The sequence below is a fragment of the Odontesthes bonariensis genome, chromosome 9 (genome assembly GCF_027942865.1).
Source record: "Odontesthes bonariensis isolate fOdoBon6 chromosome 9, fOdoBon6.hap1, whole genome shotgun sequence".
NCBI lineage: Eukaryota > Metazoa > Chordata > Actinopteri > Atheriniformes > Atherinopsidae > Odontesthes > Odontesthes bonariensis.
The window spans coordinates 34017884-34034560 of record NC_134514.1 but is presented as its reverse complement, the minus strand read 5'-3'; the positions used below and the strand labels follow the sequence as shown (position 1 = coordinate 34034560).

General features: G+C 40.9%; 1 protein-coding gene across 1 annotated transcript in view; it reads left to right on the top strand.

Annotated features, from left to right (window-relative positions):
• Positions 1 to 16088, top strand: part of LOC142388624 (solute carrier family 12 member 9) — an 82802-nt gene extending 66714 nt beyond the window's left edge. The window contains exons 11-13 of the mRNA XM_075474096.1: positions 7407 to 7581; positions 9305 to 9451; positions 12889 to 16088. Coding sequence (XP_075330211.1) covers positions 7407 to 7581; positions 9305 to 9451; positions 12889 to 13847 — 1281 coding nt within the window. The 3' untranslated portion in view covers positions 13848 to 16088. The remainder of the gene's footprint in view (positions 1 to 7406; positions 7582 to 9304; positions 9452 to 12888) is intronic.
• The last annotated feature ends 589 nt before the right edge of the window (positions 16089 to 16677 follow it).

Below are 16677 nucleotides of genomic sequence, written 5' to 3'. Positions count from 1 at the left end.
TACCAGACACACACACACACACACACACACACACACACATACATCTGCATGTATTCCCACAGCAATGCTCTCTTCATTTATGGCACAACACACACACAAACACACACACACACACACAGAGCTTTCCATCATGTAACTCTTCGTGTCCTCTGTCTGGCGAGCCTGTTGCTCTCAAGGAGAGGGGCCACTGTTGCCAGGAGGTGCTCTCAGCCGAGTGGAGCCGTTGCCAAGGCTGCAGGCAGGGGTTATGGGCAGGGAGGGTGAAGTTGACTCTGTTTTCCAGTCGCTCGTCTGAAGGCAGAACATTATTATGGCCACTTAACTTATTGTGCTTTTCCTCCTCATCTCCCCTTCTTTTCTCATCTCCCCCCCTCTCAGAGTTTTTCTCATTCTGAGATGCCAGTCACAATAGTGAGACATTCTCACTCCACAAATCTAAATGACTATCCCTGGAATCCCTTCCAAACATTATCAGGATAGATAAAAATGGTCTCAGAGGATTGGCTTTAAGATGGGTTCTCTGGACCAGATCAGTCAGAATGGCTTTGCTGCTGTCACTGCTAGTCTTTTTGTTGATTCACCTTTTCCCTGAATCTTACAGTCTAACAATGACTGGCTTAGGATTCAATAATATTTAGCCTATTTGTGTAGTTTTCCAGATGTTAACATTGTTTGACATTGTGTCGACTCCAGTTACCCTGGACTGGTTTAGAAGCTAGCTGAACAGGAGAATCTCACACCTTGAACACTGGCTCTGGAGAGGACTTTTTACGAGGTTTGCTTTTTTCCAGTGACCATAGTTGATTATCCTTCACCTTTGAAAGGACGGTGAGACACAGGGCGTTCTGTTGGTTGCAATCTACAACCCTCACCATCAGATGACCCTAAATCCTACACAGTGTTCCTTTAGCAAGTGAGCTTCTGTGTGGGTGATCTGCATCTAGACGGCCATATATCAGTATATTTCTCACACACATATTTAGTTAAGCTTTTTTGTTTATCCAAATGATAAATTATCATGAATGAGGGGTAATAAATCGGTAGTTATGACATGGTAAATGGATAAAGCACACTTTAAGCACACCTGTGCAATTTTAATCCAAGTGCATAAAGAAAGACTATCATTAAGAGCACTGGTGAGTATTGATAGAAAGAAAGCACATCAGTATTGATAAAATGCTCGTGCATACTGATAGGTACTTGATTGCAGTGCAGGCAAAACATTCTGGTACTCTGGGTCAGAACCTGCTAGAAAATGCGTCTTTGTTGTTTGTTGGTCTATACTCATGGACAGTTACAAACAGCAGTTATTAACTCATTTAATTTAGTGTTGAAGTCAAGCAGATTATTAGGCATTCATTTAGCACAGTGAGTATGCCGTGTAACTGTTTATATATTATATGAATATATATTGTGTGTAATGTGTTTATTAGGTAATAAATCATTTCCATGAACTTTAAATGTAAGCCCTAAAATGATTTTACACTCATTTTATAAATGAGCTCTCTCGTTTTGCCACCACTCCCTCCCCCGGCCAATAGTTTCTAATCCTGCCTGCAGCAGGGAACCTGGTCTGTGCCATCTGGGTGACATTGAAACTGAGACAAAAAGACACAACAGCTCATCGCAACAAAGAAACACAGCTGGAGATAGAAGGTGGTCAACAGGAGAGAAAATGAGGGATGAAAAAGACAAATGGAGGGAAGAAATGTTGATTTGTATCATGAGAAGAGAATGGGGGTGCAGAATATGAGCAGGGAGAGGGGATGGGTGCGTGAGAAGCTATGTGATGGATGAGACAGAAACAGCACTGAAATGATGATAGCCTGATGGATGAGAAGACGGGGAAATGGAGAGATAAAGAGAGATGGATGATAAGATGAGTGAAGGCAGTTGGACGTTGCCTCTGGAACCTACTTTTTCTCTTTTCCAGCAACAGTTGTGGTGATTATGATGGTAATAATAATGTTGTTTGTATCTTTATTTTTGAAGAATAGCCTTGTTGACACACTCAGCAGCTTCAGGAAATGGAGCTGAACTTGTGTTGTTAAGACTGCCAGTATGGGATGATTTTTGGTGTCTTTTTAGGCTAAATCCTGAAGAGGAATTGAAACACAAGACGAATGTTGTTGTTCTAATGTTGTTTAAATAACGCCGTATCATTCCCACTAGCCAATAAAATACATCAGCTGACTATTTTCTGTCATTCTGAAGCGACGCTCCTTCGTTTAAGGAATGTGTCTTAAAAAAGTGTCAGCTCTTTAATTGGCTACACTTGAGGCTCTACCACCCACCTTAACCTGAATGTGAAGCAACGACTGACTCTACTTCAGATCACATTCCTGCTGTATTAGTCAGAGATGAAAGTCTTCCCATGTTTCCCCGTGTTTTAATAAGAAACGATGTACTCAAAAGGCAGAAGCCTAAAAAACAGCATTCATACAAACTGTTCCTCCTCCTCTCTCAGTGCATAGAATCTGTCAGCTGCAGCTTTAACGTGGTGACATCTTATCGCTGAATCAGACATTTATCCATTCTAACAAGGGTTATAAAGTGAGTGTTAAATCATCCCATGTGTATTACAGCTTTAGATCTAATGTTTGGTTTCCTTGATGCGAGAATCACGAGAATCCTGATCCTGTTGTGCTATGCTTTGTAATACATATTAATACACACTGGCATTTAAATGTACATTTATAAGCACACAGGCACATTTGTCACGCTGACAATCTGAATGACACATATGTGCACAACTAACAAACACTTAAACATGCTCATGTATCCGAACACACACAAACCTTTTGGTTTTTGGTCTTAAAGGTAGGGTAGGAGATCCTGGATTTTGAGTCCAGCGAAGCTGCATTTTGAAAATACACAGGTAAAAAGTCCCAACCCTTTTCTTCACTTTCCCCCCAAGGCACGCCTCTAGAGTACATGAACGCGCACGAGCACGAAGGTGCACGAGCGCTGTTCTGACAGCAAGCATCGATCGTTGCCGTATTTAGTATTTAGTTTATGCTAACTATACGTTTAACAATGCTAGGTGCTAGCCAAGCTGGCTCTAGTTTAGCTTCCTGCCAAGCTTCGTTCACGGAGCAGGGTACGCGCACAGGGGGAAGGAGGGGGGAGGGGGAGGGGGAGGGGGAGGGAGGAGCAGATTGCAGTTTGATAGACGGCATCAGTATCCAATCATTGTGAACGGACCGTTCACAATGATTGGATACTGTTTTTCCTAGATTGTACGTTCTAGAGGCCACTAAAACTTTTCATATTTGTGTCAAAACTTTTAATTAATTGGTTGCAATGGGGGTGTGAAGAGTATTTCAAGCAATATGTAAAAAAATGTTCCAGAAAAAGATCCCCTACCCTGCCTTTAATGGAATGTTGATTACGGCTGTAATCTGTTCCTGTGGATACTGTACATGCATACATATAAGACTGACGCACATACACAAGGTTGTCTTGAGAGTCGGTGGTATAAAGGGAATAGTTTAACATCCAAGAAGAGAACTGAATAGATTTCTTGGCGTTAGATGAGAAAATCAATACCAGCCTTGTGTCTGTTTGGTAAATGTGAAGTTACAGCAAAGACAAGAATCCATGAGGTTACAGCACCCAGTTATGCAGTCTACCTGGGGAAACCAAGTAGATTTAGTTGCTGTTGTGGAGCTCAGTGATAGCAGATGATTTTTGCCTTTGCGCTGCCTGCACTGTTAAAAATGAAACAATCACAGTGAAACAAAGAGCAGACTTCGAGCTTTGATTGAAGGGCTAGAACAAAACTGTCTGATTGTTGTTGTTTTTTTTTTTTTTACAGTGCCCTACGATCAGAGGCTTTGTTGTAATCAGGCATACTGACAAAGCACAAACAAAATGCAAATTTTTAAGAGTCCCTTTTTGGCAGTAACTGCCTGAAGGCTGGAAGGCAGGGACACCACCAGCGAGTAGGCTTCTTCTTTTGCGATGCTTTGTCAAGACCTGTAAGCATTTCTCTTGAGTTGCTGTCGTTTTTCCTATTTTTTTCTTTGACGGGGTTGGGGGTCTCCCCTTTAGTCTTAAGATAGTGGACGTCTCTTGAGATTAGGTAATTGGTGCAATTATTACACTGTTGTGCTTTCAAAAACGCCTGGGGTCCGTTTCACGTAGCAGGTTCAACCAACTCTGAGTCTATTCCTGATCTCTGAGTTGATCTACTCTGAGATAGAAAACCCTGAGTTTTCGGTTCCAGAAACGCTGATTTGAGTGAGGTTAATCAACTCTGAGTAAGTTCACCTTGAGTTTAGCGCGTGCACCACAACTTTAAAAAGCCAGCATCAATGGAGCCCTGATTCGACGAGTCACCTTGGCAACGGGGAAGAGGAGGGGCTACGTTTTTCACCAACCTCGAATTGGAAATCTTAATGCGCTCATACGGCGAGTTTCAATACGTTTTTAGAAATAAGTGCAACACCGCTGCTGCTGCAAAAGTGTAAGTTTAAATGTAGTCCTTTGCAATCACAATAATATTACAGGGAAACTGCTTGAATGGTAGCCCATTCATTTATTTCATTTAGGTGCAATCCCGCAGGGGAGAAGCGCACTTGGCAGCAGTTTAAGATGAAATATAAAAACATTGTTCAAACAGGTGAGACCTCGGCATGGAGGTACCTCATTTTGATCATGTTTTACACTGTAAAATAAATACTAAGTGGCTATTTGACTGTGCAGTTATTTTATTCCCAACATAATGCTGTTTTCACACACATAAACTATGTCTTCTCATCTATATCATCCATCCATCCATTATCTATACCGCTGAATCCGTCAGTCGGGTCGCGGGGGGGCTGGAGCCTATCCCAGCGGTCAATGGGCAAGAGGCGGGGTACACCCTGGACAGGCCGCCAGTCCATCACAGGGCCACACAGAGACAAACGAGACAAACAACCATACACACTCACAGTCACTCCGAAGGACAATTTAGAGTCATCATCTATATCATGTTCTGTTAAATAATTAAGCCTATTTAAACTAACACAGACTTATACTGAGCCAACAGAAAGAAGGCAGATGACCGTAAAACGGGTGGTGGCCACCACCTCTAACGGGAGGATAGTGGCAGCTGAGGGAATCCCCGGAGGGAATCCACCCCCCACACACGAGTGCCTTTATAAAATATAATAGGCCTATATATGTCTTTTTTAAGCCTATTCATACAAATATTTATTTGTCTTTTATGTCTTTTTTTTCTTTTGTCCCAACACATTCTGATGGTCCCGCGCGGTCTGATAACCATCTCCGACGAATATTTATTTCTCTGCGCAATAATGCTGCACCTTCATCCACGGGGTCGTTGTCAAAAGGACATGTTCGTGAAAAAAGTTGCCTCCTACTGTGCCTAATGGACTTCTAGAAGTAGAAGAACTCGCTCTGCTGACTGAATGAATGAGGAAATCAAATGGCGTGTGTGGCTGAAAGAGGGCGGAGACAGAAAGAAACTCAAGGTTTCTTGAATAAAACCTGGTCCCGACCAGGTTAGGTTCAGAGAGTCTGTTACTCCGGTAACTGACCGTGAGGTTAAGTTACCTCTCTTTGTGAAACAGGCTAGAGTTACCCCTCTTTCTCGGGGTTGAGTTACCTCCCTTTGTGAAACGGAAAACTCAGGGTTTCCCTCATTTCAGGGTTAACCTACTCAGAGTTTTCACTAAACCTGCTACGTGAAACGGACCATTTGGTTTTATTTACTTCTTCTCCCATGATGGAAACAGGGTTTGATCTGACCCTGTTTCTCCTGAAATCTACAATCATCTCCTTTGTTTTGTTAACATTCAAGATGAGATGATTGTTCCCACACCATGCCACAAAGCGGTCCACCAGCTCTCTGTACTCAGCTTCTTGTCCATCTCTGATACACCCGACCACTGCAGAGTCATCTGAATATTTCTGTAGATGACAGGAGTCTGACTTGTACTGGAAGTCTGAAGTGTACAGAGTGAAAAGGAATGGTGAGAGTACAGTCCCCTGTGGTTCTCCTGTGCTGCTGATCACCTGGTTGGACACACAATTCTTCAGTCTGACAAACTGTGGTCTGTTTGTCAGGTAGTCATTAATCCAGGTGATTGTTGAGGCCTCCACCTGAGTCTTCTGGAGTTTCAGACGAAGCAGATCAGGCTGAATTGTGTTAAATGCACTGGACCTTGGACCAGTGCATTTGGATAAATGCATTGGACCTGCACCAAACTAAAGTTCCAGCATCATCTCCTTGTCCAAAGCAGATTGGTGATTCATCTCTGAATATCACTTTCATCCAACCATCCACAGTCCATGACTGCTTCTCTTCAGCCCACTGTGACCTGGTCTTCTTCTCTTTAGGTGTTAGTGATGGTTTACTTTTATCCCATTTCCTTCAGCTGGTTTCTTACAGTTCACTCACAAACATTGACTTCTGTTTCCGCCCATTTTTTCTTCTTTTTTTTTTGTTGAACATTTTCAGACATAATTTGAGTTTTCCGTATCTTTGACGTCTTCCTCGGTCGACCTGCATGTTTTTCCTTTTACAGCATCCCATTTTCTTTGGTCTTGCTCCGAATTTCGGACACAGCAGACTAGGAACAACCAACATCTTCTGCCACAGTCTGAGTTGAATTACCCTCTTGATGGAGTTTTAGAATCTTTTTTCAAGCTCCAAAAGTACCCATTTTCATTTTTAGTGTTTGGTGGTGGTGGGAGGGAGCACTCTGAACATCTATAATATCATGTGCAGCTAAATTTGATTTAGTCATTGAAACTCTGTCTCTACAAATCAAACCCTGCAGTGAGAGGGAAACCACTTTGATATATTTGTAGACTGTTTGTAGTAGGTTCAGTAGTTCATTATTTTGTCCAGTCCAGTGTCTTTCCAGTCATGAGCTTATTGTGCTATACACTTTTGAATAAATGTCAGTATAACAAATGATAAAAAAAATAGCTTCTAAACTGGTTTAATTCTTTCAAATCATTCAGATATTAAACTCATTTTACAGTTTATTACAAGTTGCAGAATGTACTCTCCTCTGATGATCACTAAAAGTTACGTACCTTTCTGCGTGTTTAATGCATGTATGTTTTAATGTTATGTTTAAACACTGCAAATGTGTTCAAGACATGTATGGCTATTTTCTGTTTGTTTAATGAAACTCCTGCATTAATGCAGCCATAAATTACTTAAGATCAATCTAGAACCACACATATATTTTAACAATGAATAAATTATTTAATTTTAAAAAATCAGGTTAAGTCAGCTCCATACACTGAGAATGTGAATATTTAAAGCAGACTACATATACTTCTCTGTTTGAGGGAAACTCCATTATGCACTTATGGTTTAGGCCACAGGTTTAGTACACTCTCCTAAAAGCAGCTTTTTCACATATCTCTCTTCCTGCCTGAAGGTGCGTAAGTACTTGCTGATGCTGGACGTAAGGAAGGACCACGTCAAGTTCTGGAGACCTCAGGTCCTTCTGATGGTTTCCAACCCTCGCAGCAGCGTGGGCCTCGTCACCTTCATCAATGACATCAAGAAGAGTGGCCTCTACGTGCTGGGACATGTCCAACTTGGAGACCTTGGTGAGGTTACTAAAATTTAGCACAGCAGCCTTTTTCTTTTTGTCTTGATCCTTCTCCCGTAAATCAGTGTGGCGTGATTGGGAGGCTAATGACTATATGCTAAATAAATGACAGATCTTGATGGGATAAAAGTGTTTTACCAGTTTAACATGATCACAATTTATTTTTTTGGCAAGCAGTGAAAACACTTAAAGCTCGTTTGTGCCTGAAACATGATTGCTACAAAAAAAATTATATTTATCTTTACTGGAAAACAAAACATCCACTTTAACTTTAAGTGTTTTCAGATGGAACTGGTTCAAAATGTGTGTGGAGTACATGAATGAATAGAATTCATTTCAATTCAGTTTTATTTATATGGAATCAAACAACAGCAAATGTCATCTCAGGGCAGTTCAAAGATACAATCCAATTCAAGCCAATTATGATCAATTTTATTGTGATCCAATCATAGTCCAGTGAAAACTTGATTTATTAAATCTAAATTAGTCCAACTCGGATTATGCCAATTTAAAAAAGTTGCCCTGCTAAGGAACCCGAGCGATCACATTAAAACCTCTTTGATTGGATCCCCGTCCTGAGCCTGCATGTGACGGCAGAAGCTTCACGCTGAGCAGTTCTGATGTACTGAAGTTGCGAAGTGACTTTCTTAGAATGTTACATTGTTCTCTGTTACATTGGCTCATCTATTGCTGCTTATTTTAGAAAAACGTTGACACACACACACACACACACACACACCATCACACACTTTCATATTTTCAAGTTGCAGGGTCATTGATTGTCTTTTCAAGTGTCTTTAAAGCATCTTGTAAATGGCTTGTGGAGAGGTGGGAAGCCATGACCAGCCCTGAATGACTACTACAGAATCTGAATTCTCTTGAAAGTTGCACAGTGAAAAAAAAAATGTAATATGTGTTTAAGAAGAGCTCTTCTCTCACTTAACAAACCTCTTGGTCTTGATAAGAAGGAGCTATTCATTTACACAATAACACAGAAGTGGATTTGAAGGATTCCAAGCTACTTCCACATTGGCCTCCTAACTTTTATATAATTTCATTCTCACAGCTGTTTGTACGGTGGCCCAGAAGGGTCAACGCAATTCAAAAGCCACAACACGAGTACAAAAGCCACAGCAGAAGTGAGCAGCGTTGGGGTCCTAACCCCACCCCTAGGCCTCCAATAGCCCTTCCATAAACACACCAAAGTCAACAACTTTGCTCATTTCTAATAGCACATTGATGAACATTATCTGACATCAGTGTCTCACTTAGTTCTCAAACTTCTTGGATTTCTCTCTCACTTCTGTTGTCGCGTAACCTCTGTTACGGCTCATGTGTTGTGACTTTTGCATTCGTGTTGCGGCTTTTGTATTGCGTTGACCCTTTTGGGCCACCGAATGTTTTCCATAAAGCTGACTAGATTACCCATCGAGCCATGGAAACAATCATGTTAGGAGCTGAAGAGGTTCTAACATAGCTGGGCATTCTTTCTACATACAAACTGATGTTTTTGGGGATGATTGATCGCCCACCTACCTGTATCTTTTCCTTGCTCTCACTTTCTGCCTGCACGTTGTTTGTGCTTTTGTGCTTTAGTCCTTTTCTCTGTGACACGCTCCCTCTAGATTTTTTTCTGCCGTACTCATTTTCACTTTCTTGGAATGTAAACACGCTGATGTGGAACCATGTTTCTTACCGCTTTATTTCTTCCTCACTCATAGACCATTTACCATCAGACCCCCTGCAGGCCCAGTATGACTCTTGGCTGTCCCTGGTGGACCAACTAAACATCAAAGCCTTTGTAAACCTGACACTGGCAGATTCTGTTCGTCATGGTGTCCAGCATCTCCTCTTCATCTCAGGACTGGGTCAGTCTTTATATTATATTGTGATTTTAGCTGCCATCGAGATATTTGTACATTGTAAAGATTTTTAGGATGATTTCTGCTCATGGATCTTGTGTTGTCCTCACTGCAATGTAGCAACTGTAGCTATACAACCAGCTAACTCCGATGCAAAAAGACGTTGAGTCGTAATGAGCATTTTCTTGTTGTTTACTATGGCTTCCAATAATCATCTTACATGACATGAGTGAAAACTGTAACAAAAGAATAAAGTTTGACTGTTTTAGCAAAAATCTTGTAATGAAATATACATGTAAATATATGTAAATAGAATGTGGTAACTAAGTGTAATCTTTCCTTTTTAAATAGTGTTTTAATATTAACTTATTAACCTAATCATGAATTTGTACTTACGAAATTGCCTCTAGTGCTGGCAGCAGATGGATTTCACGTGCATACATTCAGATTGTTTGCTTTCCGATCTACAGGAAATGACCTCAAACTCCCGGAACCGATCTACAGCCTGTCAAATTAAGAGTCCTTTAAACATTTTGCCTTAATGGCAACACAGATCTTGTTCCTCAGAGTAGTGGCATGCATTGTTACCTGAACATCCATTACACCCCTAGCAACAGTCCACACTAAGCAGTATTGAAAATGACCATTAACCCATTGAGGCCGGGAAAGCATTGCCGCATTTCTACCTTTAAAGCCGGGGGCACTGTTGCGTTATTCTACCTTTAAGGCCGGGAAAGCGTACACGTCTTTTTTCATGTATAAGGTTGTTTTGCACCAATTATTGCCCTCTGCGCCAATGAAATGCATTATAATAGACACGTGAGAGTGTCGTCATGTTCCTCGTGTCATTGTTTTGAAGTTAGGTTACATCGAAAAAAAAAAAAAAAAAAAGTTAAGTTTCATCTAACCAAGCATGGAGGACTTTCAGTGGGAAGACATTTCAGACGGGAGCGATTGTGAGGAGTTTCTTGGCTTTGATGATGCTGACGAACGTGCTGACCCAATTGATGGAGATTTATGGCTAGCACATATTTTTGAGGATGACGATAACGGTGAGGATGATTTTGAAGGGTTTGAATGTGAGTGGAAGACTGACAATTACCACAGTAATCGACGGAGAGATTTCAAACGCACACCAGTGGTGAAAGTCGATTTACCTGCAGATGCCACACCGTTGCAGGCATTTAATCATATTTTTACTGAGGAGCTTTGGGCGCATCTCGTTTCCGAGACGAATAGATACAGTGACCAGGTACATCAGACTCCAGCTCGAGCAAAGATGGCAAGGTGGTCACACGTAACTGTGCCGGAGATGAAAACGTTTATTGGAATGTGTATGGACTCCTTGTGCTGCCAGTACGAAGAGATTACTGGCGATAAAATAAATAGATAAATAAATAATTTAAATATAAAATTAAATTTTATTTTATTTTATTACTGTTTTCTAATTGAAAATAGCGCTGTTCCTGCACTTTACTTTTTATTTTATTTTATTACTGTTTTTTTTATTGAAAATAGTGCTGTTCCTGCACTTTACTTTTTACATTTTCTATTTTCGTGAAGGTGTATGTAAATAAACTCAATTTCCAAAGAAAGCCACAGGTGTAAGCTCTCAAATACTTTTTGAATTTGGTTTCTATCTGCTACAGAGGCTGAGAAATCAATCATTTAGTAGGCGTTGACACAATTGCTGAATTTCCAGAAAACTTCAGGTTTTAGGGGGTCTTTCTGAAATCGCCCATAGGTTTTACAGGCATTCTTTTCCAGACGTCTTAGGCCTAAATGGGTTAACACAACCAGCACCAATAATCTCTTCCACGCTTATTTTTAAAGATCAGACGAGTGATATTATGTATCTTGACCAATAATTTAGCTGTCTTTGCCACTTTTCTATTAATACAGTGAACCCTCGTTTTTCACGGGGGTTACGTTCCAAAAAGAACCCGTGATAGGCGAAATCCGTGAGGTAGTAACCTTTACTTTTTTTTTACAATTATTATACAATGAAATACTCCATAATACATTGAAACCAAAGAACAAAACCTTTTTACAGGCCCAAGCAGTTGTTTAACAAATAAAAGTACTGTATAAACTTTTTTTTTTAAACAAATAACTACTGTACTGTAAAATAATCATTTTAATCATCAATACGAACTGAAGGCTTCAAATTGCGGAGATCAGCACCGCCCCACCGCGACCCGAGTCATTGGATTAGAACGGGAGAAAATGAAAATTGATTATGAAAAGAAATACAAAGTACAGTAGGACAAATAGTGACTCGCGTGTATTTCACTGCTCTTCTGACTGAGCTGCTGCATCCTGACTCCGCTCTGTAGCGTTTTTTTCTTCTAACGCTTGCGGTGCAGGTGTGTTTTTTCCAGAGAAGAACAGTTATCGGTAGTTGTTGTCGCTCTTTTTTTTTCTTCTGGGCAAAAAGATTTTTATATACCGACATGCCACCATCGATTATGTTTGAGAACTGTAATGAACGTGTACGTGTACATATTAAACCGCAACGTTATTGACACACAGGTAGAGAAGAAGCGGAGAGACTGTTTAGCCAATCAGAATGCAGAACACAATGCACGATGCAAATCCGTGAAGCAGCGAGACCGTGAAAGGTGAACCGCGTTATAGCGAGGGTTCACTGTACTCAAAACAGGCAAAAACTAACTACAAATATATGAAACGCATTTAAGACTCTGTGATACTTGGCATGGTGAATAAAGACAAAATCCATTTTTGAGCAGGAACTCCAGAAAGACTCCTGTGGCTGAACATCACATTTTTGTCACTTCAGGTCTCTGTAAGGACTCTTGTTAACGTGCATTCAGTGCTCAAATGGAGCTCCACTCAGAACACTTCCTACAGTATAACAACCACTCCAACCTTGTGCAGTCACTTTGTTTCCTTTGTCTGAGTCATCAATTAGGACTTATATTCCTTTCAGTCCTTCTGCTTTGACTTGCCATTTCAACCACTTCATTTAGTTCATTCAGATTTAGCTGCCACTTCAATTTAATTTGGTGCACTCACTCCATGTCTTTCAAATATGTTCAGCTCTAGTTCTGACGAGTAAATTCATTTAAAAATTTCAAAGGCTTAAATGGGTCAAAATTAAGGCTTCCCCCTAATAGTCAACTAAGCTTTAACTGACAATAAAAACATATTGTAGATCAGAATGCCTTAATTTTGCTCTCTGATTCATATTCAGGTCTTTGTCAGCTGATGTTTGACTTCTTCATTGAATTGGCAGCAGAGTGCCTGTATGATTGTTATGTAATGCACCAATACAAAGTCGCCCTCTCTGTGCTTGAATCAGTCTGTAAATCTAGTTGGTGACAGTGTGATCCAATGATGAAGATGAAGAAAAACATACTCATTAGATTTGAACAAATCCCATCATCTAATTATTTGTGTCGTCTGTCTTTTCTCTCTTTCAGGTGGGATGCGTCCAAACACCTTGGTTCTTGGTTTCTATGACGACTGTCTTCCAGAGGACAAGCTGATTGATCCCTCCCTGTCTCCCAGTCAGTCCACAGATCCCTTGAGCCCTTCCCAGGAGCTGGAGCAACCTCCTCTCTTCCACTTTGCCTCCCTGCGGGGGTCCAGAGACAGACAGGATTATGGTGAATTTGGGGATGGAAAGGTTCTAGGGCCCCAGGAGTATGTGGCGATAATTACTGATGCCATGAAGATGCTTAAGAATGTGGTCCTAGCTCGATACTTCAACAACTTTGACCGAACCCAGGTTCTCTCACCACCCTCCTCCTCTCCAGGGAAGGGAGCTGTGTTTGTCGACGTCTGGCCAGTGAACCTCTTGCGGCCCGACAGCTGCAGCTACGTTGATACCTGCTCTCTGTTTCTGCTCCAACTGGCATGTATTCTAAACATGGTGAGAGCCTGGCGCAAAGCTACGCTGCGTCTTTTCCTGTGCGTGGAGGAGGGGCGCAGTGTTAGGGGCTCCGAGCAGAAGCTAGGGCAACTGCTGAAAGATTTAAGGATCAAAGCTCACGTCTACCCTGTGCCCTGGGACCAGGTGGTGTCACTACACTGGCAGCGCCAAGGCAGCTGGAGCAAGAGGCAGCAGTCAGAGTCTCCAGATTCCACGATCGACGAGAAGACAGAGCGGGCCGACGAGGAGGAGAATGAAGACGACTACGTTAACAGCTTTCCGAGCAACGCCACCCGTCTGTCAGATGACTACCTGTCAGCTGTCAATAAGCTGATCCTGGATCAGGCCCGCCCACCACCAGCTGTGCGTTTTCTGTACTTACCACGCCCCCCAGCTGACACGCGCCGCTACACTTCTTATCTACATCAGCTGGAGCTGCTTACTCAGGACTTGGGACCCACGCTTCTCATTCATGGCGTCACACCTGTCATCACCACTGACCTCTGAAACACTCCCCTTCCCGACATGTTCACTGAAGTGTGCCTTACACACTGAGAGCCAGTGAGCGTCACCATCTGCAATCACACTAGATTTACTAATGTAGAACTAATGGCCACAGTCCTTTTTAGGATAAATGAAAGAAAACCGTACGGTGGCATGAATCCAGAATGCTTACTTATTTAACGCTTTCTGTTTTTCATCTCCATTACTTGTATTCCTATCAAGCACCAGAAGGCACAGTGAGGTGAACTTTGTAGCAGTTTAAGCTCAACACCATCAAACTGATCAAATGTACGAAAAAGAAGCTGCTGAAAGTTCTCAAAAGTCCTTCCTTATGTCTTAACATCAAAAAGTGCCTCATCAGTAAAGGAGCCAAAACAGTCTATTGCATTTCCATTTGATTAGCTTGGAATAAAGCAGTTATAATAATAATAAGAGCAGAAGTGCAACTACAGTATGATCTTTAATGTTTCATTCCAAAATTGATTTTATGTGATGGGTCATATTAAGATGCACTTTTGTCCTTCTTCCTCAAGACTACGTGTTGTGCAGTTTTCCAAAAAGACACGTGGTTCACAGCACCAATATTCCTGCAACCATCCCTGATATTTTATTGATTTGTTTGTCTCTTAGGTACTAATCACTTTTGGTTTTCAGTCAGCGGTGGTCTTGCTGCTTGTCCGGACTCATTTTAAATTGTCTAAATAAGTTTAAATACCTGTTTGTCTCTGCAGCCTTCAGTCATTACTCAAAGTACTTACATTTAACGTAAATGTCTGTGAATTCTGCTTAACTGTGAACAACAAGGCATTTCTGAGATGTTTGTACCCTCTGAAGTGTCGAGATTTACAGTTTTATTTTCATTATTAAATTAAATTATTAAACCTGTTTCCTTTTTATCAGTGTATGAAGGGCTGAAACTGCAAAAATAAATGAAAAATTAAAAAAAAAATTTAAATAATTAAAAAAATTAATAATAATAAATCAATAAATGGGGCTGCATGGTGGTGTGGTGGTTAGCACCGTCGCCTCACAGCGAGAGGGTTCCATGTCCAATTCCCGGCTGGGGCCTTTCTGTGTGGAGTTGGCATGTTCTCACCGTGTATGCGTGGGTTCTCTCCAGGTACTCCGGCTTCCTCCCACAGTCCAAAAACATGCATGTTAGGTTAATTGGTGTCTCTAAAATTGTCCTTAGGAGTGAGTGTGAGTGTTTGCCTCGTTTGTCTCTGTGTGGCCCTGTGATGGACTGGCAGCCTGTCCAGGGTGTACGCCGCCTCTCGCCCATTGACCGCTGGGATAGGCTCCAGCCCCCCCGCGACCCGACTGACGGATTAAGCGGTTATAGAAAATGGATGGATGGATGGATGGAAATCAATAAATGAATATGGCAATAAATGCTTCTTAAATAAACCCAAAAAAGCTACAATTAATCTAAAGAATGGAAAAATAGACCAGTCTTGATTTAATTTCCAACTTTATTAACTGAACAATGTGTTAATACCCTTGTTTATTTACTTTTCCATTTTTTTTTACTGATTTCATTTTTCATTATAATTTTTTTTCTATACATTTCCTTATATTTTCTCCTAAACTTGTTTATTAATGTATTTTATTGTCAAGTTTGCAATGTAGTTTTTAAAGTAAATCATTGTAAATATTTTTTATTTATAGATGGATTTATTTCTCTATTATTTCCCCATTGCACTTTCTCCCCGATTTATAACCCCACCCATTTATTTCCATGTTTTCTTTTTCACATGTTTTTACATTCCCGTGTGCTTCATTATGCTTCCCCACTGTGTGTGTTATACACACATGACGTAATAGAGAAATTAATACAGCCATAAATTTGAAAAAGATGTACAGTAATTTATTTCAATAAACAAGGAGTAAGGAAATAGAATACATTTTTTTTATCCTGTCTTTTGTATCTTTTTGTATTTACTTTGGATTATGGCAGTTTAAGGACATTCATATTAATAGTTTTAAGGTGTGCAAGTCTTGAATTTTGACATCAAAAGTTACTGCTAGTGACATGGATCAATACGACTAAGTTGCTATAACCTATCATCCTCCTCTCTTGGATTTCAGCACATCCAGATTTTCGAGAGAGCTATTTTGACTTGATGCCTCTTGGTTTCTTATAAGATCTGTTTGCTTTTTGGCCTGTTGGATCCACTGTATTTCTGTAGCTGGATTCATCTTTGGACACTACACTCCTCAATAAACCACTGAGATTTCTTCAAATCTTTGTCCTGGATGTCAGTCCTCTGTGTAACAGGAGAACGAAAAATTCTGCAGGACAGTTTAAATTGTGTTGTAATCTGAGATGTTTCTAAAATCTGCAAGATGTAAACTGAATGACAGAAAATACATGTCTTCGTGTTCTTTGTCATTTAGTAAGTAAGTATTTTTTGTTTGTACAGCGCCTTTCACAGACCAGGGTCACAAAGCACTTTACAGGTACAATAGAAAAAACACAGTTAAGAAGTACATAAAAGTACAAGTTTAAAAAGGCCAAAGCAACTCAGTGACAATCATAGCAGCCCAAGACAATTAAGAAAATTAAGAAAATTAAGAAAAAACCTGAACAAATAAAAAGGTCTTAAGTTGCCTTTTGAAGGCGTCAACAGACTCCATCAAGCGCAGAGAGAGCGGAAGATCGTTCCAAAGCCTGGGAGCAGCCTGGAAGGATCGGTCTCCTCTGGTCCGGAAACGCGTGCGTGGCGCCATCAGAAGATTCTGATCCACAGACCTCAGATCCAGAGCTGGGGTGTAAGACTGAATCAGATCTCTTATGTAGGGTGGAGCCTGACCATGCAATGCTCGGAAAGTT